Here is a 26,937-nt window from a genome sequence, read left to right as displayed (position 1 = left end):
AATAAAAAAGGAGTTTAATTTCCTAAAGAAATAACAAACTGAGTGGTTCACACCATCCAACCCAGTTTGCAAAAGAACTGCACCCTCCCCAGTCTGACTCGGATCCACCTGAATCATAAAGATATAAGATTGTCATCATGGCAAAGACTAGTCAAATTAGTTTAGAAAACTGTTGAAAACAAAATCTGTTAAACAACACTTTCACATATTTGATGCAATACCATTTTTTCTTTAAACTTCACAAGAGGGCTGATATGTTTGTCTTTCGTTGTTTTTCCCTTTACCTTCTAATGCCCTATATAGAAAGTCTAAAATGTCTATAGAAATGGACCACTTGTTCAATAAAATGCCAAATTCTAGGGACATTCCTAGCAAAACAAACAATTAAACAAACATGACCTGTCACTCAAAAGCAGCTTGCTATAGCTATTCTATAATTTATAATAGCCAATATGGTTTCTTGAAAGCTTTCTTGTATAAGCTGTTTATTTTGTCATTCTTTTAACATACCACTGTTGAATATGCAGATTTATATTTTAAATACACCCTTTTAAGTAATAAGCTACATCTCCTGTGATTCTGACCATCTTTTTGTAAAAGCAGTGATATTTCAATAGCATTCAATCCCACATTAAAACATACTATAGTAGGCTAATTTATAGGAATAGCTATAGTGTTTTTAAACTATATGCCTATTATAAAAAAAATAATTATAGTTGCTCTGTTATCCCAACAACTATAAACATAACCCAACACACAAAAAAAAAAAACATATTGAAAAACACTATAATATTTACTATAAATGAACATAGTATTTTTTCATGGGGTCATTCGTCCGCGATAAAAAATAATAATAATAAAAAAAAACACGAACGCGATCTCCACCTCTGGCAGCAAAACAGCGAGATTCGGGATGTGTCTGACTTCTGATGTCTTTTTTGAGCCCTCCTCTAATACCTGCTCTCGTCTACATGCAATCAAGGCGCAGGGCGCACCTCAAACGAGTTTGCAAGGGTGATTTAGACACAGCCCAAATGTGAGAAGTGGTATATGTTGAGTCATCTGAGTGAGCCGCTGTTTCCATCCGTAAGCCATTGTGAAGTGCAGGGTAAAGTTGTTGGCAAGTAAGTTTGTTCCTTGACGGTATGTTTGTAATTTTGTATGTTTGATAGGCTATGAAGTCTGTGATGTTGTTAATGAACCGCGATCGACCGCGAACTTTGGTTTCCGTGTGAAAAAGTGAAAGCTCTAGCATCGGCATTGCGGCTAATCCCGATATCATCGTTGGCATCTTGTGTTTGATTACAATAACAGTGTACTATATTGCACATTTGTTTGCCTTATGCTGTCGCACGTCCTTTATATAATGCTGCTTTAGTCATTAATGTCCATTTATAATCTGTTTACACCACTGTTACATCTGTTACATTAGTCTGCTGACTGCACTTTCAGAGAGTTGTAAACACTGTATTGTTTGTAACGGGATATTTATGTTGTCAGTACATAAATATTTTTCATGTTTGATATTTTTATTATTAATTTATACTTATTGTTCATTACAGAAAACTACTTCCTTTTCTCACAATTAAAGGTGGAAAATATCTCCTGACTCCTACTCCTTAATCAGAGTGCTGAAGTGGTCAGCAACATTAAAGAACTGACATGCTAAATTAAGCAATACCCAACAGCAGATATTTGCTGAGGACCATATTTAGTCTTATCAGTATGTACCAGGGTTTGCTCTTGTATAAAACTTTGTCGGTCAGCACAAATAAGAAGACGGAACAAGATCAAGACTCGACTCTTTCCACTGCATTGACACCTCAACATGGGTAAGAAATTAATATCTATTATGCATATTATATGTTTATGAAATCCTTTCAGAATATAAATACAAGCTTGTTTATAACACAGACAATGCACAGAGATCAAATGAAATCCATATTATTAAGCACAAGATACACATTTACTTTCTCAAACAAATGACCCTACATACAAATATTTGCTTCTAATGAATCCACACACTGCAAATGCAAAGTTATTCAATATAAAAGACTAATTATTGGTTTTATTTTAATGAGGTTTTATTAAAATGTTTGAGAGGAGCATGATCAGATATACTCTAATAGCTAATAGTTCAGAATTTAGCAGCACAGTGACACACTGACAGTCCTTTCTGCGCTTCCTTGTATAGAAAACAGCAGTTTTGGGCTGAAATATGTGACTGGACACTCAACAGAAAAGAGCACTGTGGAGGATGAGGGATTGGGGATTTTTTTGGCCTGCATTTTCTTTTCTACCATCATAGTGGGTCTCATTGGAAATGGTCTGGTCATATTTCTGGCCGGCTGCAGAATGAAGACGACTGTCAACTCCATTTGGTTTCTGAATTTGGCGATTGCAGACTTCATCTACCTTTTATTTTCAGTCACAAATTTTTGCTTAATCTTGAGCAAGCAGCACAGTGTCTTTATAGGCCACATTCTCTTTATGACAACAGAACAAAATGTGTTTGCTAGCATTTGGTTTCTTGTAGTTATCAGTCTGGATCGATGCCTGCGCACATGGATGGCTGTTTGGGCTCAAAATAACAGAACTCTGCGTAAAGCCAGAATCATCTGCATCATCATCTGGGTTTCATCCATCGGCTACATTTCCCCTTACTTTCCTTTACTTTCCCTACTAGATGTTGAGGTTACAGGTACAAATGTCACATATGGATTTATAATGACCTTTCTCATCCCCTTCTTGATCATTGCATCTTCATACATCGCTATTGGAGTAAAAATCAATCGCCTCAAAAAGAGGAAGCAGCTCAAGCCATACAGACTCATTATAACTGTAATTCTGATTTTCTTCATCTGTTCATTTCCACAACATGTTTGCTGGTTTTGGATGGCAAGGGCAGAAAATATTAATTGGACTTTCACTGGTCACTTTTGGGTGCTATTTGGTTTTACTCTCTACCTGGTTAATCTCAACAGCAGTCTGAACCCATTTCTCTATGTGTTCATGTGTGATGATTATAAGAAGAAGCTGAAACAGTCTCTGGTGCTGGTGCTGGAGACGGCGTTTGCTGAAGATCATCTGGACATTAAAGATATGAGACAGACACAAACGGATGAGCAAGAGAAGAAAACCACAATTGAATTGCTAGAAATATAGAAAACTTTTTTTGGGGAAAAAAATGCAATGATTGATAATAATGCATATAATTATCACAGTTAAACAGTAACTGTCATCTGTATTTAGCATAATTGTCTGTCTAAGACATATCTTGTGAATTATAGTTTTATAAATACAGGTTTTGTGCTTGATTTAGTTATGTGTCTGTAGCCGCTTTTCTACTATCGTGCCAAACCGTTCTAAGAACACTTCAGTACGGTTAAGGTTGTTTCTCCACTGAGCCTGGAACGGCCCGGCACAATTACAAACCGTTCTCGGCATGGAATTATAGCCCTTATAAGCACCAATAAACTAGTCAAATAAATGAATTAATTCAATAAATTTGGATTCTTAAATGTCGGTATTGCTTTTAAAAATATATCACTAGGTTTTGACAAATGTTTTATAAATAATAAAATGAGCTTTTTTCATCATTTCAGCTGTGGGCCATTATATGATTCAGTTATACATAAGTTTGACATTTATGGGGAGCATGTAACATGTTTCAGATTTTTTGTTTTTTCGTTCCTCGGTGATCTTTAATATATAGGCTACTGGGCAGCTGCGCAAAATATTTTCTAAAACGTCAAGCAGTAATTTATCTAAAGCTTGTTAATTATTAAGACAATAAATAATAATATAAGGGTAACAAAATAACAAATAAATATAAAATAATTCATTTATTTTTTTGTTGGCTTAGTCCTTTTATTAATCCGGGGTCGCCACAGCGGAATGAACCACATACTTATCCAGCAAGTTTTTACACAGCAGATGCCCTTCCAGCTGCAACCCATCTCTGGGAAACATCCACACATACATTCACACACACACACTCATTCACTATGGACAATTTAGCCTACCCAATTCACCTGTACCACATGTTTTTGGATTGTGGGGGAAACCGGAGCACCCGGAGGAAACCTACGCGAAGGCAGGGAGAACATGCAAACTCCACACAGAAACGCCAACTGAGCCAAGGTTCGAGCCAGCGGCCTTCTTGCTGTGAGGCGACAGCACTACCTACTGCGCCACTGCCTCGCCCTATTGTTTTCAGTGTCTGTATAATTACTTAAGGCTGATTTCATTTTTTAGTTCGGTGCTTGTATTTACCAATCTCTGATTGTTATCTCTGATTCCTGATCTCACAAGAAAACGTAAGTATTTTACGTTTTGTGAGTTTAGTGGCTGATTTGTATGAGTTCAGTCGTATAAAATTGTACGATTTTATAAAGGAGGCGTGGCACCTAACTCCACCCCTAAACCAAACCGTCATTAGGGGATGAGCAAGTCGTACTAAATTGTATGAATTAGTTTGTATGAATTCATATGAATTAGCCACTAAATCAAAAAGTTACGAATTGCCATGAGATTGTGTTGGTATTTAAGGCTCAGTCTGTCTTCAATGATGTTTGTGTCGTTGACCTGTTCATCTATTTTATTAGATTAAAAGCATTGCTGTGTACATAATTTATTTCTATTCTCTTTAATCAGCACTAACACTTTATTTGTCAGATGACCATTATTGACCAGTTAAGGATTTTTTATGATATTAGCTAAATCGTTACAGTCATTTTAAAGCTTTTTTTTGTCTGGATTCTGTCACTCCGGTCTTGGTAATTCTTGTTTTGGTGGCGGATTCCAGACACTAGACCTGTCATGTCTCATATGTTGAATTTTCTTTCATGTCTGTCATGCCGAACTCTGCATCTTTTCATCTTTCATCCACTAAGTGTTCTCTTAAAAAGCTGTATTTTTTTTGCTGAGACAAGCTTTTACTGAGGAATAGAGAGGATCCTTAAGCTAACAATATCTAAATATTGTTTTGTTTTTTTATTCCAACATAGGCTCATTCTGAAAATGAAGCCCTATTTACATTTCTGGAGACCGCAAAGTATATGGGTAATTCTTCAACAACAGGCACTTTTATGTCTTTTGATCATATATCCAAAAATATATATAATTTTGTTCAAGTTCCTCTTTCTTTGTCAAATTAACACTAAAACCTATCTTCAAAAAATGTACTAGCTTTCTATTTTATTTTTTTCATATTATTTATCCTCCTTTGAGGTGTCAAAGTCACTGTTTTTGCTTTGTCGCACACTCAGAGTTTTTAACTTCAACAATGAAAATAATATTGAAAAATATTATTTATCTGGTAACTATTAATGTCATTCTAAGCTCTTTGCCTATTCACACACATGCACACGTCAGGTGTGCGGCTGCGGCTGTGTGAAGTAAGGGGTTTTATTCACCTTAAATAAAGCGATTCTCTTCAATGTAGTTAATACAGACTAGTTCATGAATTAGCTGCGGCAAAAATGGCGATTACAGATGTAATTGTCCATGAATCTGCTGTATTAGCGATTAAAATTACTTATCTAGTTAACATTAGCTTGTTGCTAACGCTAAAGCCGTTTCCCATGCATTGTTTAATTTGTGACGACTTTGCATTATGTTAACTTAACATTAACGACCACAATTAGCATATTGTTTAGTTGTGTATTTGCTAAATGAGTACTGTGCACACTAACCCCACTGTATTTTTGTATAATCAGTTTCTATTGTTTTAAGTGACTCAATTAATTTACAATTAAAATGTTAACCTTTTTTAATTCTTTGTTTTTATTGTTGTGATTATTTTAATAATAGTTTTGCATTCTTTATGTAAAGCACTATGAATTACCATTGTGTATAAAATGTGCTACAGCATAAATAAACTTGCATTGCAGTGTCATGTCTTGGCAAATACTAAAAAATGACAAGAGAAATAGACATAAGATCTTTTTTCAGTGCAGCTAAACGCCAAGTACAAAAAGTTCACATATTAAGGCAATTTGGCTTTAAGAATGAGTGCTTATGAAAATACTAATGTCACAATATTAAAGAGCCCATATTATACATGAAATAGGGTCATATCTTGGTTGTAAGGGTCTCCAACAACAGTCTAATATGCATGCAAGGTCAAAAAACACTTTCATGGTCTTATAATCTGCATTTATTTTTACCTAATTATCCCAGCGACTCCCGTATGAATCGTCCAGTGATTCATTTGTTCCCAAACCCCTCCTTAGCGCGAAGCTAATCTGCGCTGATTGGACTGATGACAGTCTGTCACGATTGGTCGACTGCCTTCAGTCAGAGAGTGAAATGGCCAATAGCCAATCAGCAATAGATAGTGTAGGCGTGGATTTTAGCTGCCACACACACACACCTCCGGACGACAACGATCCCGCTTCCGCCCGCACCCGCTAGGTTTTAGCCTGAGAACCCGCTCCGTTTTCTGCCCGCCGCGCCCGATCCCGCTAGAGCGGGGGAGAACACAACCAAAAATCACCCAGCTATACAGTCCAGACAGCCAAGCTGTCTGTATAAACACACACACAGCACCAAGCACACAAAGCTCGTTTGCTCTCTCTCTCTCTCTCTCTCTCTCTCTCTCTCTCTCTCTCTCTCTCTCTCTCTCTCTCTCTCTCTCATACGCGCGCGTGCGCACTAACACACACACACACAAGCACCAAGCAGACTCTCTCTTTCTCATTCGCATAGCAATATCCGTGATATTGCTAGATAGCCTGCTCCTGTCCCAAATTAAACCCGTTACCGACCGCTCCCGCGATTTATTCGGAAATTTATTCCCGCAGTTGTCCCCGCGCCAGATTTCTGCGGCGCGGGAATAAATTTCCGAATAAATCGCGGGAGCAGAACTCTAACACGGAGCTCCATAAACAAAGCAGCACACGTCGCGTTTTTAACGTGACTTTGCACGCGATAAGAGAATATAGCCAGTTAACCTGATACAGTACAAGCGGTTACAAGTAACAAATCACAACTAAATACATTTGCAAGCTAGAGTCAACGAGGCAACAACTTTAACCGCACGTACTTACACTTGAGAAATGGAGGAAGAAACCCATCCTGACGTCCAGCTGTAAGTAACTCTTTACTGATCCTTCCTTTAACAAACGCAGATGAAGTATTCTTTGTAGCATGTAGCTTCCAGAAGTTTCCAACTGCTTGGTTATAATGCTGATGTTTCATCTTTGGGTAGAGACTCAATATAATATCCATCTGCAGTGTGACTTCAATCAACCGGCATGTTTGTGGGCGTGCGTTTGTGGGTGTGCGTGTGTTTATGGGTGTGTGTGTGTGTGTGTGTGTGTGTGTCTGGGTTTCTGCGTCAGAGGGCGGGGCCTCAGGTTTGAAATCTCCCGGGTTTGCGCGTGCACGTGAATAACTTGGTTTCGTTCGTACGTCATGGCGAAACACCTAATGACTCGGTATCAAGGCGACTCGTTTGAAGCACTGAGTCGACTCTTTTATAGATGAATCAACCGTTTTAAACACTGTATTCTTACAGATTTAAGCCTTAGCTGGATACTTCACTTCACTTAGAGCTGTGTTACACACTACATGGAGGGGAATTTTCAAAAACCCATAATATGGGCTCTTTAATAACAGGCAAAGAAGAAAGAAATGATTGAGGAACAGGCAGAGCAGGGTCAGTCAGATGTACAGTGTCAGGTAAGGGTGTTGTGCTTTATTGAAGGGATAATGATAATTCTTTTGGGATGAACAATTTTTTTTTAATGTTTTTGGAGTTGTGGCTGTTTAGCAGATGAACCTCACAGGCTCACTGATTTACAATATGATCGGTCATTTTAACAAGTGTAATGTAAACAAGTTAGTTATTATGAGTATGGAAAATGTATTTTCCTGCATTTATTCTGCTTCAGGACTTCAAATAATGCAATAAATAGTTTTGAAGAAAAATTTGCTTTGTCGTTGAATCTGAGAAAAACTTAATCAAAAAATAAATAAAAATTATCATAATGACGTAATCTCCATGCTATAATATTAATAATGATGAAACCATTTTTAACTGCGGGGACATAACTTTATTAGTACAGTTCGGCTGTATTATTTGTGTCCCCTTCAAAAAAATGCTGAAAATTGTTTTTATATTTATTGTCCCCCCCTACTGTTAAATCAGATTTTTGCCCATGAGTTCAAAAGAGGGTAAATTGTTAATGAGCGTCTCGCTGGCACATCTGTGACTAAGACAGCAAGTCTTTGTAATGTAACCACCAAGAAGAAGAATCACATCCAACTGGAGTAACTGTGGACACAAGAGGAAGCTGTTTGAAAGGGATGTCCGGGTCCTTACACCGATTGTATCCCAAAAAAAAAGATAAAACCACAGCTGCCCGACTCACTGCAGAATTAAATGGTGCACCTCAACTCTCCTGTTTCCACTAAAACTTTTGGTCGGGACCTCCACAGCGTAATATACATGGCCAACTGCTCACTCGTGCCATTCCCAAACGCCTGTTTCAATGATGCAGCAGCCAAAATCTTGTGCTGTGGATAATGTGAAACATTTATTGTTCTCTGATGCTTCAAAGAAAGCTCCAAAGAAGCATCCCACCAAGACTATTGATGCCAGAGTAAAACATGGAGGGAATAAGTGATGGTTTGGCCTGCAATATCATGGCATTCCCTAGGCCTTCTGTCAAGAACTACCAACGCATTCTGAAGGACCATGTGCACTCAGTGGTTCAAACAATGCATCCTGAAGGCAGTGATGTGTATCAGGATGATTATGCACCAATACACACAACAAGACTGGTGACGGAGTGGTTTGATGAACATGAAAGTGAAGTTGAACATAACCCATGGCCTGCACAGTCAACAGATTCAAATATTATTGAGCACCATGGGGTATTGTGTGGGAATGAGTCAGGAAATGTTTTCCTCCAGCAGCATCACATAGTGACCCTGAACACTATTCTGCAAAAAGATTGGCTCAAAATGCCTCTGGCCGCTGTGCAGGACTTGTGTCTGTCATTCCTGAGATGAACTGATGGTATAGTGTCTGCAAAAGGAGGTGCGACACCATACTAATGAATTATTCGTCCGTTCATTTTCTTTTCATCTTAGTCTCTTTATTCATCAGAGGATCGCCACAGCGGAATGATCTTATGTTTTACCCAGCCAATGCCCTTTCAGCCGCAACCCATCATTGGAAAACACCCATACACTCTCATTCACACACATACGCAACGTACAATTTAGCTTACCCAATTGACCTATAGCGCATGTGTTTGGACTTGTGGGGGAAACCGGAGCACCCACGCAAACACACAGAGAACATGCAAACTTCACACAGAAATGCCAATTGGCCCAGCCGAGGCTCGAACCATCGACCTTCTTGCTGTGAGACAACAGTGTTATCAACTGCGCCACCGCACTAATGAATTATTGTGCTCTAAAACCAGGCCTTTCAGTTTCATTGTCTAACTCAGGGGTGGCCAACCCTGTTCCTGGAGAGCCACCTTACTGCAGATTTCAGTTGCTACCCATATCAAACACACCTGAACCAATTAATTAGGACCTGAACACCACGTGATAATTACAGGCAGGTGTGTTTGATATGGGTTGCAAATGAAATCTGCAGGAAGGTGGCTCTCCAGGAACACCCCTGGTCTAACCCCTGTAGATGTGTATATATATATATATATATATATATATATATATATATATATATATATATAAGATTTGAATAATAATCAGTTATTTATATTATACACTGTTACTGTTCGTCAGTTAGACAAATCAGTTTTTAAGATAAATGTCAGCTTTACACATGCAAAACGTGTGGTTATGCTTAGTAATTTTATAAATTGATTTTAATAAGTGTGAGTTTAAGAGTTTAATATTTTTTTCTAATAAATATCTAATGTTTTTCTACATCAACACTGATTCATTGTCATTTCCACCACACCCTGTCATTTCCACCACTGCTCTGTCATTTCCATCACTACACAAATTTAAAAAAAAACATTTATAAGTTCTCATCACACATTAAAAATGGATTCACAATTCATGAGTTCATGCTCTGTTTAATATACAAATTCAATTTATTTATTTTCTAAAAAGCTCGTAACCAAATGAATATTAAATTTTAGAGTGTGTCAGGTGTACAATTCAGCATTTGGTCCTGAGGGACTTAATTATTTTATTGACAAATGTATAATTATTGTCTATAATGTGTAAAGATTGGTTAAACCAGATATAAAAATGATCTCAGACAATGTTTGAGTGCCATAATTTTTTTCATTTTGAAATAAAAGCTGTATATTGAGATGTGGTGGAAATGACATTTGTTCATTTCACGATGATAAAAATGTTAAATATTAACAATTTATCTTCATATCGAAGTTTGTCCTATTAGAGATCTTAAAACTAGACAAATTGTTTAATCTTATGGGACTATGTTATGTTAATTTTGAACAAGTACTTTTTGCTCAACTACACAAGGCTAAAAGTGTCCGTAGTTGAAGAATTGCGCAAAGTTGGAATCACTGTTCCCTTTATCAAAGATTGTTTAAGCCTTCATTTTTGAAGCTGCTAGTTGACAAAAGCAGTGCTGTTTTAAAATGTCCAAATCATTCAGTTATTAAGTAGAAGAAATCAAGCTTTACTTTTCTGTTTCATTAATTGCATTTAATAAGCAATAAAAATCATCGTGGGCCGGATTTCAATAGCAATACTCCATTATTTAGAGCAAGGTAGGGCCCCAAAATTATTCTGCTTAGAGACCCCTAATGTACAGGGCCGGGCCTGATTGGAACTGAACTTTGGCAGCTGATGATGACATTACACTAGAACAAGAGGACGCAAGACCACTGAAGAAGGCGTATTGAGAAACAGCCAAATATGAGAAGTGGTATGTGTTGAGTCTTCTAAGTGAGATGCGGTTTCCATCCGTGAGACATTGTGAAGTGCGGGTAAAGTTATTGCCAAGTAAGTTCCTTGACGGCATGTTTGTAATTACCCTTGTATTTTTGATACCAAGTCTGTGATGTTGTTAATGACTCGTCATCAGCTGTGAGCTTTAGTTTCCGTGTGAAACTAAAGTGAAAGTTCTAGCATCGGCATCGCGGCTAATCTCAAATTCATTTTTGGCATCTTGTTTGTGTTTGATTATGATTCAGTGTCCTATATTCTACATTTGTTATGCCTTATGCTGTCACACGTCCTCTATATAATGCAGCTTTAGTCATTTATGTCCATTTATAATATGTTTACACCCAGCATAGATTAGTCTGCTGACTGCACTTTCAGAGAGCTGCAAATACTGTATTGTTTATAACAGGATATTTATTATGTCAGTACATAAATATTTTTCATTTTAACTCCTTGCTCACAATAAAAGGTGGAAAATATCTCCTGATTCCTACTCCTTAATCAGAGTGCTGAAGTGGTCAGCAACATTAAAGAACTGGCTTGCTAAATTGGGCAATACCCAACAGCAGATATTTGCTGATGACCATATTTAGTTTTATGAGGATGTACCAGGGTTTGCTGTGGTATAAAACCAACTATCGGTCAGCACACGCAAGAAGACGGAACAAGATCAGGATTTGACTCTTTCCACTGCATTGACATCTCAAAACATGGGTAAGATATCAATATCTATTATGCATATTATATGTTTATGAAAACCTTTCAGAATAAATACAAGATTGTTTATAACACAGACAATGGACAGAGATAATATCATTTTTTATAATTAAGCACAAGATACACATTTACTTTCTTAAACAAATGACCCTTCATACAAAGATGTGCTTCTAATGAATCCACACACTGCAAATGCAAATTTATTCAATATAAAAGACTAATTATTGTTTTTATTCTAATGAGGTTTTATTAAAATGTTTGAGAGGAGCATGATCAGATATACTCTAATAGCTAATAGTTCAGAATTTTGCAGCACAATGACACACTGACAGTCGTTTCTGTGCTTCTTTGTTTAGAAAACAGCAGTTTTGGGCTTAAAAATGTGACTGGAAACTCAACAGACAAGAGCACTGTGGAGAAGGGATATGAGATTTTTTCTGCCTGCATTTTCTTTTCCACCATCATAGTGGGTCTCATTGGAAATGGTCTAGTCATATTTCTGGCCGGCTGCAGAATGAAGACGACTGTCAACTCCATTTGGTTTCAGAATTTAGCGATTGCAGACTTCATCTTCCTTTTATTTTCAGTTACAAATTTTTGCTTAATCTTGAGCAAGCAGCACAGTTTCTTTATAGGCCACATTCTCTTCATCACAACAGCACAAAATGTGTTTGCTAGCGTTTGGTTTCTTGTAGTTATCAGTCTGGATCGATGCCTGTGCACATGGATGACCGTTTGGGCTCAAAATAACAGAACTCTGCGTAAAGCCAAAATCATCTGCATCATCATCTGGGTTTCATCCATCGGCTACATTTTACCTTATGTCAACGTTTTTGAGGTTACTGATACAAATGTCACATATGGATTTATAGTGGACTTTCTCATCCCCTTCCTGATCATTGCATCTTCATACATCGCTATTGGAGTAAAAATCAAACGCCTTAAAATAAGGAAGCAGCTCAGGTCATACAGACTTATTATAACTGTAATTCTGATTTTCTTCATCTGTTCATTTCCACAACATGTTTGCTATTTTTTTATGCTAATGGCAAAAAATAATCATTGGACTCTTACTGATCACTTTTGGGTGCTATTTGGTATTACTCTCTACCTGGTTAATCTCAACAGCAGTCTGAACCCATTTCTCTATGTGTTCATGTGTGATGATTATAAGAAGAAGCTGAAACAGTCTCTGGTGCTGGTGCTGGAGACGGCGTTTGCTGAAGATCATCTGGACATTAAAGAAATGAGACTGACACAAAATGATTAACAGGCAAAACAAACCACACTTGAATTGCTAGAAATGTAGAAAACGTTTTTGGGGAACAAAATAATTTTGCAATCATTGTTAATAATGTATATAATTACCACAGTTAAACAGTAACTGTCATCTGTATTCAGCATAATTCTCTCTCTAAGACATCTCTTGTAAATTATAGTTTTATAAATCCAGGTTTTGTGCTTGGTTTAGTTTTGTGTTCTTGTTTTCAGTGTCTGTATTTTCACTTAGGGCTGTTTTTATTGCTTGGTTCAGTGTGTGTATTTAAGTCTCAGTCTGTCTTCATTGATGTTTGTGTCGTTGACCTGTTCATCTATTTTATTTGATTAAAAGCATTGCTGTGTACATAATAATTTTTTGATTGTCTGTTATCAGCACTAACACTTTATTAATTTATCAGATGACCATTACTGACCATTTGAGGATTTTTTATGATATCAGCTAAATCTTTAATTCTTCTAATGGTGGTCCAATCACTAGTCCTGTCATGTCTTATATGCTGTGCTCGGCTCAAGTTGTTTTGGGTCGTGCACTCATTTTCTGTCATTGTGTGTCTCTGTATGAGCGCTGTCGCAGGGGTCTAGATTTAGGGTGGACAGAGGGGATGCCTCCAAACCAGTATCCACCAACCATTGATATGTCCCCACCAATAATTTAATCACACTGTCAACATTAACCTAGACACGCAGAAAGGGTTAAATGACAATCTCTCCTTGAGTCCTCCCACCCCAAAACACTTATGGACATTTTGATTGGCTGTGCCTTTCCCTGCTGTCATGTGAAAAGCTGTGGCTGCGTTTAGATACAAGCAGCGTCAAATGCAGTGGATTGTTTTGTTCCGTGCAAGAATAAGGTTTGTTGGGTGACACACACAAGCGAGGATGGCGGCAGCAAATAAATGGTAGTCATCAGGTTTTTTCAACATAAAGTCACATAAACGCAAGTTCGCTACTTAATGAGTTCATCATGATAATGCCAGTAATGATCATGTGTTTTTTCCCAGCCTAAACGCACAGTCTATCGTTATACAGGCTGATATAGTCTGTGAATAATATGCCCTGAAAACTAACTGCAGTATAAACAGCAAAATGTAAAAGTATGTGATCCCCGTCAGTTCTTTAATCTCTCAGAGTAGCATGTTCAATTTCAGTTGAAACAGTTTGTCAGAAAAAATACAGCCTGTGGATTGGCATAATACTGATATATGAGACATGTTTTGTTTGCACTATGGCTAAAACAAACGTAAGTCTTAATTGAACTCTCTCTTTGTCAGGTAATAAACTTTATTCTAACATTACACTATCAGGCCTGAAGCCAGCTTATTGATAGAAGAAGGCGCAGGGATGGAGCTTGTTAGACCTTGCTTGTCTTTGTGATAATACTGCACCAATGCTCGTGTTAGAGGCATCGATCTCGAGAATGAATGGTAACTTGGGATCAGGGTGATAGAGAATGGGTGCTGAGGAGAATCGGGCTTTGAGGTGGTTAAAGGCTCGAATGGCGTCAGGGTTCCACTTGAGCTTGGGATTTCCTACTTTAACCATAGAGTGGTGCGGCTACAGAGCTGAAGTTTCATATAAATTTCCTCTAGAAGTTGGCAAAACCCAGGAAACCCCAGCATTGCATTTCATTAACTGTTTTGGGTCTTGGCCAGTTCAATACAGCATTTAACTTTTCTTCGTCCATGGCGAATCCATCTGCACTAATTATGTACCCCAGAAAAGAAGTGCAAGTCTGGTGAAATTCACACTTGGACAATTTGGCGTATAGCTGGTTCTTAATGAATCTCTGTAGCATGGCTCGGACACAGCGAATATGGTCCTCTAGTGTCTCTGAATAGACAAGAATATCATCAATATAGATAATGACCCATTGGTTCAACATGTCACGAAATACCTCATTAATGAATGCTTGGAAGACTGAAGGACTGTTTGCCAGGCCGAAGGGCATCACCCGGTATTCATAGTGGCCAGTGGTCGTTGAGAAGCCGGTTTTCCATTCATCACCCCACTTAATGCGTATAAGGTTGTAGGCACTGCGAAGATCAAGTTTGGTAAAGTACTTGGCTGAGCGTAAATGTTCCAGGGAAGCAGGGACCAGGGGTAAAGGATAGCGGTACTTCACTGTAATTTCATTCAAACCCCTCTAGTCAATGCAGGGGCGTAAACTTCCATCTTTCTTTTCAACAAAAAAGAAGCCCGCGTATGCGGGTGATGTGGACGGACGGATGAATCCCTTCTCCAACTCCTCCTTAATGTATGCATTCATCGTTTCGGTTTCTGTTTGGGACAGAGGAAAGATTCTCCCCACGAGGGGGCTTTGTGCCAGGCAATAAATCTATAGCACAATCGTACTCACGGTGACGTGGAAGTTTTGTGGCTTTCTTACTAAATGCTTCGGATAAATCCTTGTACTCCTCGGGGATCATGGAACTTTCAGGGATCTCAGGGCTGGTAGCAATGGTGGTGAGCTGAACAGGGACGACAGAACATAGACAATTTTTCAAACATGATTCACTCCACTTCGAGATCTCACCAGTTCTCCAGGAAATGAGGGGATTATGTGTCTGTAACCACGGCCATCTGAGAATGATGGGATGTTGAGGAGACTTGGTGATTAGAAACTCCATCTCTTCCTTATGTAGCGAGCCTGTTTGAACTGACAGTTGAACAGAGCGGTAAGTGACATTTCCATCCCCTAGGGGGCGTCCATCTACTGCCGTGATTGCTAAGGGGGAAAATCACAAGAGGTTAGTGGAATAGCGTTCTTACAGGCAAATGTCTCATCCATGAAATTGCCAGCAGCTCCTGAGTCAACCAGAGCGACGGTGTGAACAGTGGTGTTCCCAACACACACTGAGAGGAGGACAATAAGAGCATTATTATTAATAGAGAGGATTGAGGTTGCACTCACCGACAATGTCTTGGAAGGTGGTTTATTGGGGCATTTTACCTTCGTATGACCGCCAAGTCCGCAATACAGGCAGAGATTATTCTTCAACCGTCTTTTACGTTCTTCAGGGGATAATTGAGCTCGACCCAGTTGCATGGGTTCAGCAGGGACCGTGGGAGCTGGAGCAGACTCTTGACTGGGACAGGGGAGAACAACAGGTGAGGGTTTTCTAGTGCGGAGCAGATTGTCCAGCCTGATAGAGAGCTCAATGAGCTGATCGAGTGATTTCCCATCATCTCTACACGCTAGTTCAGTTTGTAACTCAGGGTTCAGTGCTTTGCGGTAAAGGGTTTTTAGGGGATCGTCAGCCCAGCCAGTTTGTGCAGCCAAAATGCAGATATGGAGAGCGAACTCTGCAGCTGGTTGGTTGTTCTGCTGAATTGTAAGCAATTCTTCACCTGCGTTTCAACCTCCCTCTGGATGATCGAAAACCACACAGAAACGCTGGAGAAACTCTTTAAATGTGGGAAAAGTGAGAGTGTTTTCCGGCCAGACCGCAGTAGCCCAGTCCAGGGTTTTTCCAGAGAGCAACGAGCAAACAAAAGCGATTTTACTGTTCTCATCTGCAAACATATGGGGTTGTTGTGCGACAAACAGCTTGCATTGTAATAGATAACCTTTACATTCAGAAGGATTACCAAAAAACTTGTCTGGAAACACTAGGCAGGGACTGGCATGGTGAGGAGTAAAGGTTTCCGGAGGTTGGCTGGTTGAGTAGTTGGCGGTGGGTTGCGCTGGGGTCGCAACATTCAGATTTTGCAGGGTACTCACTAGTTCCTCCGTTAGCAGAGTGAGATGTGCAAGCTGTTGCTGGTGAGTCGCTAATACCAGGGCTTGGGTTGTGAGTTCGGTGGAAAGGACCTGTAGGGCTGCGGGATCCATGTTCGGCGAAGTCTTCTGTAACAAAGTGGGTGACACAGAGGGATCCATTTGCAATATATTTATTAAACACAGTTTAATAAAAAAAGGACACAGATGTATTGCGTGTGCGAACGCACATCAAACACAATAGTAAAAGGTCGAAGGGCTGGCGGCAGGTAAACACAGGATGAGTATGCAGGCATGAATAAGAGGCAGGCGGCGAATATCAAAGTCGGTGTGCAGGCTAGAGTTCAGGGCAGGCGGCATGGATCAGAGTCGGGATTCAGGCTGAAGTATAAGGCAGGCGGCAGGCAGGACAAGGTCAATAATCAAAGCAAGGTAAGCAACGGGAAAGCAGGCAAGGATGAGAAACGCTCATTAGTGTTAGCCGGGGCAGAACAAGACTTCGCAATGAGGCTGTGTGTGTGTGCAGCTTATATGTGTGAGCCAGGTGATTGAGAGATGTGCTGCAGGTGTGAGTGCTAATAAGTCAGTGGGGATAACGTAATGTCAATAGTCGGGTGATGATGACCTCTGCTGGCCAGCGAGGGGAATGACTGGGAAAGAGTCGGTGACAATTGAAAGGAGGAGTTATTTCTTTTTTCTGAAAAACTTAACCTTTTTGCAGTTTTTTTGCCTGATTTTCTATTTAATTATGAGGTATTAATATTGCAATTAAGTGACATTTAAGAACTAATTATGCTGGATTAGCTTGTCGGATGGTTATTATAACCACACTTTTTGATGTACCAAAAAAATATTTCCTACCATGTTGTCAAATTGCTTAGCATACTATTTTAAGTTAAAGTTAAATTAGTTTATTTACAAATGTGCAGTTCAACTGTAAGTTATATATTACAGTTTTATAACTAATAGAAATTTTGAATAAAGAATTATGAAGAGATACTTATTTTTTAATACAAATTTATTATCATCATTACATTTTTATTTTTTTAGAAATCTGTTTAAGGGGCGAAGCAGTGGCGCAGTAGGTAGTGCTGTCGCCTCACAGCAAGTAGGTCGTTGGTTCGAGCCTCGGCTTCGTTGGCGTTTCTGTGTGGAGTTTGCATGTTCTCTCCGCGTGGGTTTCCTCCGGGTGCTCCGGTTTCCCCCACAGTCCTAAGACATGCGTTACAGGTAAATTGGGTAGACTAAAGTGTGTGTGTGTGTGTGTGTGTGTAGTGGATGGTAGTTACTAAAAAAAGTAACTACCACTATTCTTAAAACTATGGTATTACTTCAGAAATGAATAAGCCCACATTAATGTAGCTGCATAGTGCAAAGCCTACTACTTTTAATAATAATATCGCCTTAGATTGATTTATTTTAAATTTAAAAAAGTATTATAATTGTTGGTATTATTATTATAAATAAATAACAGAAATTTGTCCTAAATGTATGTGTAACACAAAGACACAACTGGAGTGATATGCTAAGATCATTTAAGAAATCCTTTGCTGGAATAGCTTATTAATTTAATTCAGTTGGCATTTCTATGTGGAGTTTGCATGTTCTCCCGTTTTGGTGTGGGTTTCCTCTGGGTTTCCCCCACAAGTCCAAAGACATGCGCTATAGGGGAATTGAATAAACTAAATTGGCTGTAGTGTGTGAATGTGAATGAGTGTGTATGGATGTTTCCCAGTACTGGGTTGTAGCTGAAAGGGCATCCACTTTGTAAAACATATACTGGAATAGTTGATGGTTCATTCCGCTGTGGCGACCCCTGATTAAATAATGAGACTAAGCCAAAAAGAAAATGAGTGAGAATTATCTGTTGTCTTTTAGACTCAACTCATACATTTTTTAGGCCAAGTCCTACGACTTTTCATCCCTCCTTCCTGCTTCATAGCATGTTTAGTTAAAATAAGATCAGGTTTGACAATGCATGAGCTCTGCATATTTTTTCAACGTGCATGATAACAACTGGGATTTCTCTTCTGTCTTCAGATGTGCTGCTGAGATTTTTCAGTCCTACAGTTGCAAAAATGTCTTTCTAAGTATTTTGAATGTATTGTTGAATTTACTGTAATGTGAAAGGAAGCCTCCTGAAATCTTGCCTAGGGTGCCAAATCGGTTAGGGCCACCCCTGCTCAGGTTGCATGATTGAAAGAACCTGAACAACTGGTTTCCTAGCTGACTTAAAATAAATGAAAAACTGTTGGTTTATTACTAGAGTTGGTGGTCAAAATTTGACAAATGTAAATTATTATTATTTTATTCCTCCTGAACATTATTTCCAACATTTTATTTTATCATTTAAATATATAGACTTTTTTAGGTGCTCAATGACCTACACATTTTATATTTGCGAACATTCAGTGCACCCGCTTTCTTCATGTCTTCACTGCATTTTGCTTTGTGGTCAGAACATTTAGAAAAGTTTAACAAAATCATCACACATATTCTTCCATGTAAAATTCATCCATTGGCATGTTGGTCTTTGGAGTATTTTACATCGTCATATTAGTTCTGGGTCACATTGGAAATTGGCTTCTTGTCATATTTGTGACCGGTTTTCAAGGTACAGTAAATTGTAAAATGTCGGGTACAATTATGATTTATCTTCTGCTGACATCTGTAACCAAAACACTGTTATTAAACCATTTTGAATACAAATGATCAGTTTTAGTTGAAGTTCTCTCACTTATCAGCTGAAAATGGACCATGTTTGTTACTTGTAGTTCACAGGAATTTGGCCACTGCACTCTTTCAGATAAGTTTGGTGCTGTTTCCAAATTCCTTTAAAGTACAAGTAACAAACATGGTCCATATTCAGTAATTTATTAAATAAACAGCAGGGGAAAGGAGACAAATGTTTTGACTGTGAGCCTTCATCAGTGTTACAGGATAACAGTAAGTGGCAGTGGGTGGTATCAGACAAGATATTTATTTACACATGTGGGCATTTCTTTAGTCATTGTGCTTGAAACCACTCTTTCCACCTAATTTTACATTTACGCAAGAGCAGCACACAGACAGTTTTTAAGAGTATTTATAACTTTGGAGTGACATATATAACTTTTTCGAAGTGTTAACATTGAACAGTCATAACCAGAGAAGAAAAAAAAGGATGAGCCTCAAAATCACAAACTTACCTAATCAGTAAGAACAAATCAGCCAATTAGGATGCTGCTTGCAAAAAGATAAAATCTTAAATATTAGAAATACAGACACAGAAAACGCTTACACTCAAGAGGCACATCATGCGCATATATTCTGGCAGTGCTCAAGAATTAACAGCTTTTGGGAAATGGTGCACTCCACCATCAATGATATGTTTGATTTATTACAATTAGAGATCTTTGAAAAGAAATTGAGCAAATGGCTGGCTTTCTCCATAACAACAACATAATTATCTATAATTGAACATTTACATATTTCTAGAGGTTTTGCATAATTGTGAATATTTGTTTGGCAACCTTTTATTATATTTTATTTTATACTTCTTTTATTTATTTATTTTGATGAGGTTAATTTAATATTTTTATATGTATATATATATATATATATATATGTATATGTATATATATATATATATATATATATATATATATATATATATATATATATATATATATATATGCTGTTGAAACCAGAAGTTTACATTCACAGTATAAAAAGGCACATAACTATTTAAAAAAGTCAGTCGTTAATGTGAAAACTTTTTCTTATTTTGGTAAGTTAGGATTATTAAATTTGTTTCTATTATGCTTAATAGCAGAATAATGAGAGAGATATTTAAAAAACAAATTGTTATAACTTTTCATGATGATGATGGTGTCAAGATTTTGGAAGTTTCTGATTGACAACATTTGAGTTAATTGGAGGCACAACTGCAGAATAGGATTTAAGGAAAACCTCAAACACACTGCTTCTTTGTTTGACAACATGGGAAAATCAACAAGTCAACAAAAAAGCCAGATTACAATTTGCTAAATTACACTGGGAAAAAGAATTATATTTAGAGACATGTCCTGTGGTCTGATGGAACTAAGATTAAACTGTTTGGCCATAATGACAAGTGTTACATTTGGAGGACAAAGGGGAAAGCTTACAAGCCTAGGAACACTATCCCAACTCTGAAGTATCAGGGTGGCAGCATCATGTTGTGGGGCTGTTTTGCTGCAGGAGGGACTGGTCCACTTCACAGCATAGATGGCATCACAAAGAAAGAACATTATGTAGAAATACTGAAGCAACATTACAAGACATCAATCAGGAAATTAAAACTTGGCCACAAATGGGTCTTCCAAATGGACCATGGCCCTAAGCATACTGCCAAAATGTGCTTTAAGGACAACAGAGTGAATCTTTTGGAGTGGCCATCACAAAGCCATGATCTTAATCCTATAGAAAATTTGTGGGCAGAGTTAAAAAAGCTTGTGTGAGCAAGACAGCCTACAAATCTGACTCAGTTAAACCCGTGTAAACTTCTGTTTTCGACTGTATATATATTATTTTATTTTTTTTTTTTTTGTTTGTTTTGTTACTTGAAAGTTATAAAAAAAAAGAAAAAGGATGACCTTAATATTAACAGTAATGTAATTCTGTCTATGCAGTTTATAGTCTTACCAGGACATTTGTTAATGGATTGTAAGATCATCAGTAGGTTTTGTCCCGATGTAAAAAGCTGTATAAATGTGTGTCTAGTTTTGCCACTTGTTCACGACTGCTTTCTCAAATCCATATTTTTCAAGAAGTAAGCCTGATGATGAACATCTAACTGGTTGAGGTTAAGAAGTAGCAAAGGCCTTTTTGTGAACCAAAACCTGCAGGCAAAAATCAGTAAGAATCAATCTGTATTTTTATTGAAACACTGTGTAGCATTCTAGAATTGCATGTATTCTGTTTATTTAGTTTGCTATTTATTTAATGCATGTAATGAATATGAAGTCAACTGTCCATCTGAATGATCACTGGATGATTCATTTGATGGGATTTAAAGAGTCGAAGATTGTAGATTTCATAATTGAAATCAAATAAATTTGGTATGTGTGTGTGAGAAGAGTGTTAACATGAAATCTTACACATCGTTAAAACTATCTTTTTTTTGTGGGGGGGTGTAAATGCGGTGCTACTTCTAATAATTCAATTCACTTTTATTTGTATAGCGCTTTTACAATGTAGATTGTGTCTAAGCAGCTTCACATAGAGGATCATAGTATATTGAAACAGTGTAGTTCAGTTTCAGAGTTTAAGTTCAGTTCAGTTTAGCTCAGTTCAGTGTGGTTTAATAATCACAACTGAGAGTCCAAACACTGAAGAGCAAATCCATCGATGCGCAGCTTAACAGGTCCCGAACCTTGCAAGCCAGTGGTGACAGCAGCGAGGAAAAAAACATCACCAATTCGAGAAAGTGAAGAATTAAAGAACCTCGAGAGAAACCAGGCTCAGTTGGACACGACCATTTCTCCTCTGGCCAAACGTCTTGAGCAGAGCTGCAGTCAAGGCCCCGAAGGCTGGAAGCTGGACCTCAGCGAAGACTTGTCTGTTAAACTACATGGCTTTAAAGAAGCAGATGGGGAAGACGTTAGACAAATGACCATTGCTGCTCTTGGAAAAGTTGTCCCGAAAATTCAAGGCCAGCTGGATCGGTTGGTGGATGTGGTTCATCGTCTTGGTTGTGTAACGGAGGCCAGCTAGTGAGTGCTGTGCAGGTAAACCTCACTCCTCTGACCTCTAAAGGTGCTCTAGCGACAAATGCTGGAGGCCATGGTCTTTAGCCTCCTTGTTAGAGCAACTGACTCCCATGCGAAAGGTTGCCGGTTCCATACCAGCTCGGAGCGGGTTGGGTGGTGTAGGACTGGCAGAGTTACAGTTGCAAATTGCCATCAAACACGAATCCTAAGAGGGCCATTATCATTCTTTTTTCAATGTGCATTTTCAGTGACGAAGTCTGGAAGGCTGCCAGAAATTTTAAGTTTCTACAGGATAACAACCTTCGCATCTCCGAATTTCTGTCACCTGAAGATAAAGCAGCAAGAGAAAAACTATGGCCGATTGTAAATAAAAGGCAAGAGAGGAAGGTAAAAGGGCTGTATTCTATGGTCAGAGTGCATTCGTTGAAGGGAAAAGACTTGATGTTACTTGATTGTATGATATATACAAAAGCCATCCTTAAATTACAATTCTAGTTTGTTTTTTACATGTGTGATAATATTTTGCTGCACCTTTTGATGTACGTTTACTTTTTTCTACAAATTCACGACTATAGGCTTTAGGTCTTGCAGTTTGGTAGGTTGTGAAGTGAATCCTGTTCTTTTTTACCTTGAATTATTTATTTAGTTTATTATCACTTTTTGTCCGTTACTTTAATCTGATCTCTAACACAGCTTTACGCTATGTTAAGGAAATTGATTATAGACATGCTCCATTAACAGATCATAAACTTATTTATTTATCTCTTAAAGGTTCAAAAGAAAATTCTAGTCTTAAGCAGGTCGCACACCAGAAGTGCCACTCAGCGATGCACCACGTAGCGCCACGCAGCGCCATGCATTTTGGAATTCTAAACATAGGTTTCTATCAAAAAACACAGTACTTTTTGCGGTTGGGTCTGTTTTAGTTCGGATTATATTCTTACCACAAACGAACCACTTCAGGGTTTATTTGAAACGCACTAGAGTTCGTTTTCTCTCTTGGTGTGGTTTGTTGGGTAGGTGTGAATGCAGCAAAAAAAACACAAGTTATGTCTTTGCTTTATATAAATGAAACTTTAAAATAAATCCGTTAGCTGCTTTAAATATTAATGGAAGCCTTTGTATGGATCCCAAAGCAATTTCCGATTATGTTTTTTCTTTTTATAAAAATGTATATACCTCCAATTTTGTTGAAAATAATTGTGACAGCTCATTCATTATCTTGTCAGCTTAGTCCCTTCATTAATCCGGGGTCGCCACAGCAGAATGAACCACCAACTTATCCAGCAAGTTTTTACACAGCGGATGCCCTTCCAGCCATCTCTGGGAAACATCCACACACACACACACACACTATGGACAATTTAGCCTACCCAGTTCACCTATACCACATGTCTTTGGACATGTCCAGGAAACTGGAGCACCCAGAGGAAACCCACATGAAGGCAGGGAGAACATGCAAACTCCACACAGAAACACCAACTGAGCCAAGATTTGAACCAGCGACCTAGCAACCTTCTTGGTGTGAGGTGACAGCACTACCTACAGCGCCACTGCCTTGCCCTTGTGACAGCTTCATTACAATAATTAATCTGAATATTCCCATCATAGATGAAGACTTTAATCATTTAAGTGATTCAAATATAACCACTCTTGAATTGAAAGATGCACTACCTAAAATGAAAAAAGGTAAAGCACCTGGTATAGATGAGTTGACTGTAGAATTTTATTTACATTTTTGGGAACACATTGAAAATCCTCTATATAACATGTATATTGAATGTATTAATAGTGGTGAAATGTCTACCTCTATGAAACCTATGAGGGAGTCATCTCGTTATTGTTAAACCTGACAAAAATTTACAATTTATAGAAAACTGGAGACTGATCTTACTTCTAACAATTGATTATAAGCTTATTACTTTGGTATTTGCCAATAGATTACATAAGGGTTTAAATAGCATTATAAGCATTATATATATATTATTTCTAAAAGGTTGCCACATAACAAATAATATTAGACTGGTGCTTGATCTCTTGTGCTGATTATGTCGATAATGACGCTATTATTCTTTTTTTTAGATTTCTTAAAAGCATTTGACTGAATTTTTGCTTAGTGTTTTGGTTTTGAAAATGTATTTTTTAAAAGTCATTAAAATGATTTACAGCATGTTATGTTTGATGTTTTCTTTCTGTCTATTTTTTTCACCCTCCTCTCCCCTTAGGTTTCTTATTGATTTACCATTCTGTCCATCATCATTATGACGGTGTCAGTTCCACCAATCCCTGGATAAACCTCAAGGATTTAAAGCCCCAAAAGACTAGTGTGTGGTATGTGTGCTCTGCTACGGCGTACCATTTGTGCTCCACACAATTTGGTTGTGCTATGCTTCGTTTGTTCAGGGATTTATTATCTCAGTTTACTGTGATATTTCAAGTTTGCTTGTTGAACTTCATTGGCTTTAAGTAATATAATGTGAAGGTTGTTGTGTGATTCTAAACTAAGTTTTGACCATCTTATCCCGTTTGTTTTAGTTTAGATTGATGTTTAGTTAGATTAGTTTGAGTGTTTTGCCACCTGTGTATTTTGAGTTTTGTAGTTTAATTAGTGTAGTTTGGGTGTTGTGTACACTGTTGTAACGAGGAGCCTGACACAGAGGGATCCTTTTGCAGTATATTTATTAGACACAGTTCAAACACAATCATACAATACGCACTTATGTGCGAACTCACATCAACAGTATTCAGTATGGGTTGAAGGGCTGGCGGCTGTCAGTCACAGAGTGATAGAACAGGCATGGATCAGTGGCAGGCGGCGTGTTTCAGAGTCCAGATATCAGGCGTGGGTCAAGGGCAGGTGGCATGGTTCAGAGGTGAAGTACAAGCAAGGTTCAGGGCAGGCAGAAGGCAACCCAGAGTCAGAAACAGTCCAGGATAATAAACGGGAGATCAGGCAAGGGAATAACGCTCAGAGATGTTAGCCGTGGCAGAACAAGACATCGCGCTGGACTGGTATGTGTGTATGGCTTATATCTGTGAGCTTGGGTCGTTAACTGTTAGGATTCTCAGGTGTCAGGGTCTCAGGTGTGTGCGCTTATCAGTTTAAGTGGATGATGTAATGCTAGAAGTCCGGTGATGGTGGCCTCTGCTGGCCAGCGAGGGGAATGACTGGGACCGAGTCAGTGATAACTGTAGACCTCAGTTTTTATTTAGTTTTTCTTTTTGTCACCTAGTTCAGTCTTTAGATTTAACAATTGTTTTGTTAATTTCTTTGATTTGGCTTACACTCATTGTTTTTGTTTTTAAGATAATTGTAATTTTTTTTTATTTATTACTGTTACATATTTGTTTCAACCATTAAGTAAAAAGCTTTAACAGAGAATTGACTCCAGCCTCATCTTTGATCTGTCGCACACATTACACCTGTTTCACCTAAATGTTACAGCATACCACTAAATCATCTTAAACACATAGCAGCGATATTAATAGTTCAGTAATTGTCAGTACTTCTACAACTACAAGATTTAACATTTATCGTGGAGTACGTCAAGGTTGCCCAATTTCCCCATTTTTGTTTTTTTAGGTTGTTGAATTATTGGCAGTTGGTATTGTCATTAGTGAGCAAATTCAAGGTCTCAAAATCTTTGATAGAGATTTTAGGATTTCTCAATTAGCAGATTATTCAATCTTATTCTTAAAAAAGTGCTTCTTTTATCCCTAATGCTATTTCTTTTGTCAATACCTTTTCATTTTGCATTTTATTTCCCCCTGATTTAAAGGATTTAGTAAGAGTTAACTTCGACCCCTTAATTAAAAAAATGTCCTGTGATATGGAGAGGTGGGCTCCACTACCCATTTCAATGGCTGGGAAAGTTAATGTAATTAAAATGAATTGTACACTCAAACTTAACTATTTATTACGGTCTCTTCCAATACAAATACCACTTTCTTATTTAAAACAGTTTGATAGAATTTGTAAGAATTTTATTTGGAGTGGGAAGCGACCTTAATTACATTCTAATAAGTTACATAGGCCTGTAGTGAAAGGTGGTCTAGGTCTGCCTAATGTATTGTATTATTATTATGCTTTTAGTCTTAGACACCTAGCTCACTGGTCACTTCCCCCAGAGCGAGTTCCCCTTTGGTACAAGATAGAGCAGTCTGCCTTGCCTCCAATCACGCTTTTACAGAGTTTGTCCACTAAACTGAATGGAAAGGTGAAAAATCATCCGATTATTTCACATTGAAAGATAATATGGCTAAAGATTTCGCGTCTGTTTAGCTTTGATCCCTACTTGTCAGGGTAGAAAGGGAACAGATTCAATAGCAGGTGAAACAAATTTATTCTTCTCAAAAAAACACAAAATATCCTCAAAAGGCAGTTCAAAACTCAAAAAACTGGACTCAGAAATCGGCGCAGTTCCGGGCGCTACCACCAGATGGCAGGAGAGCGCTCCCAAGGCTTCATTGGGCAGCAGAAGGAGAGATGAAAGGAATCAGGTGAGTTCCGGATAATACCGCCAGGGGGCGATAGAGCGATACCAGACGCTCGGCCAGCACCGGAGAAGAAGAGCCTTA

At 38.1% G+C, this 26,937-nt stretch overlaps 2 protein-coding genes across 2 annotated transcripts; both read left to right on the top strand.

The window, feature by feature from the left end:
• The first annotated feature begins 998 nt into the window (after nucleotides 1-998).
• Nucleotides 999-3,926, top strand: si:dkey-117a8.1. Its single transcript, XM_017351220.4, has 3 exons — nucleotides 999-1,124; nucleotides 1,563-1,832; nucleotides 2,195-3,926. The coding sequence occupies exons 2-3, from the start codon at nucleotides 1,829-1,831 to the stop codon at nucleotides 3,163-3,165; spliced, it is 975 nt and encodes a 324-aa protein (XP_017206709.1). The 5' UTR covers nucleotides 999-1,124; nucleotides 1,563-1,828; the 3' UTR covers nucleotides 3,166-3,926.
• Nucleotides 3,927-10,291: 6,365 nt separating this feature from the next.
• Nucleotides 10,292-13,259, top strand: LOC141377901 (fMet-Leu-Phe receptor-like). Its single transcript, XM_073923963.1, has 2 exons — nucleotides 10,292-11,625; nucleotides 11,985-13,259. The coding sequence occupies exons 1-2, from the start codon at nucleotides 11,622-11,624 to the stop codon at nucleotides 12,896-12,898; spliced, it is 918 nt and encodes a 305-aa protein (XP_073780064.1). The 5' UTR covers nucleotides 10,292-11,621; the 3' UTR covers nucleotides 12,899-13,259.
• Nucleotides 13,260-26,937: the final 13,678 nt, after the last annotated feature.

Source organism: Danio rerio, chromosome 15, assembly GCF_049306965.1.
Source record: "Danio rerio strain Tuebingen ecotype United States chromosome 15, GRCz12tu, whole genome shotgun sequence".
Classification (NCBI taxonomy): domain Eukaryota; kingdom Metazoa; phylum Chordata; class Actinopteri; order Cypriniformes; family Danionidae; genus Danio; species Danio rerio.
The sequence above is the reverse complement of the archived record's forward strand: the minus strand, read 5'-3'. Positions and strand labels throughout refer to the sequence as shown.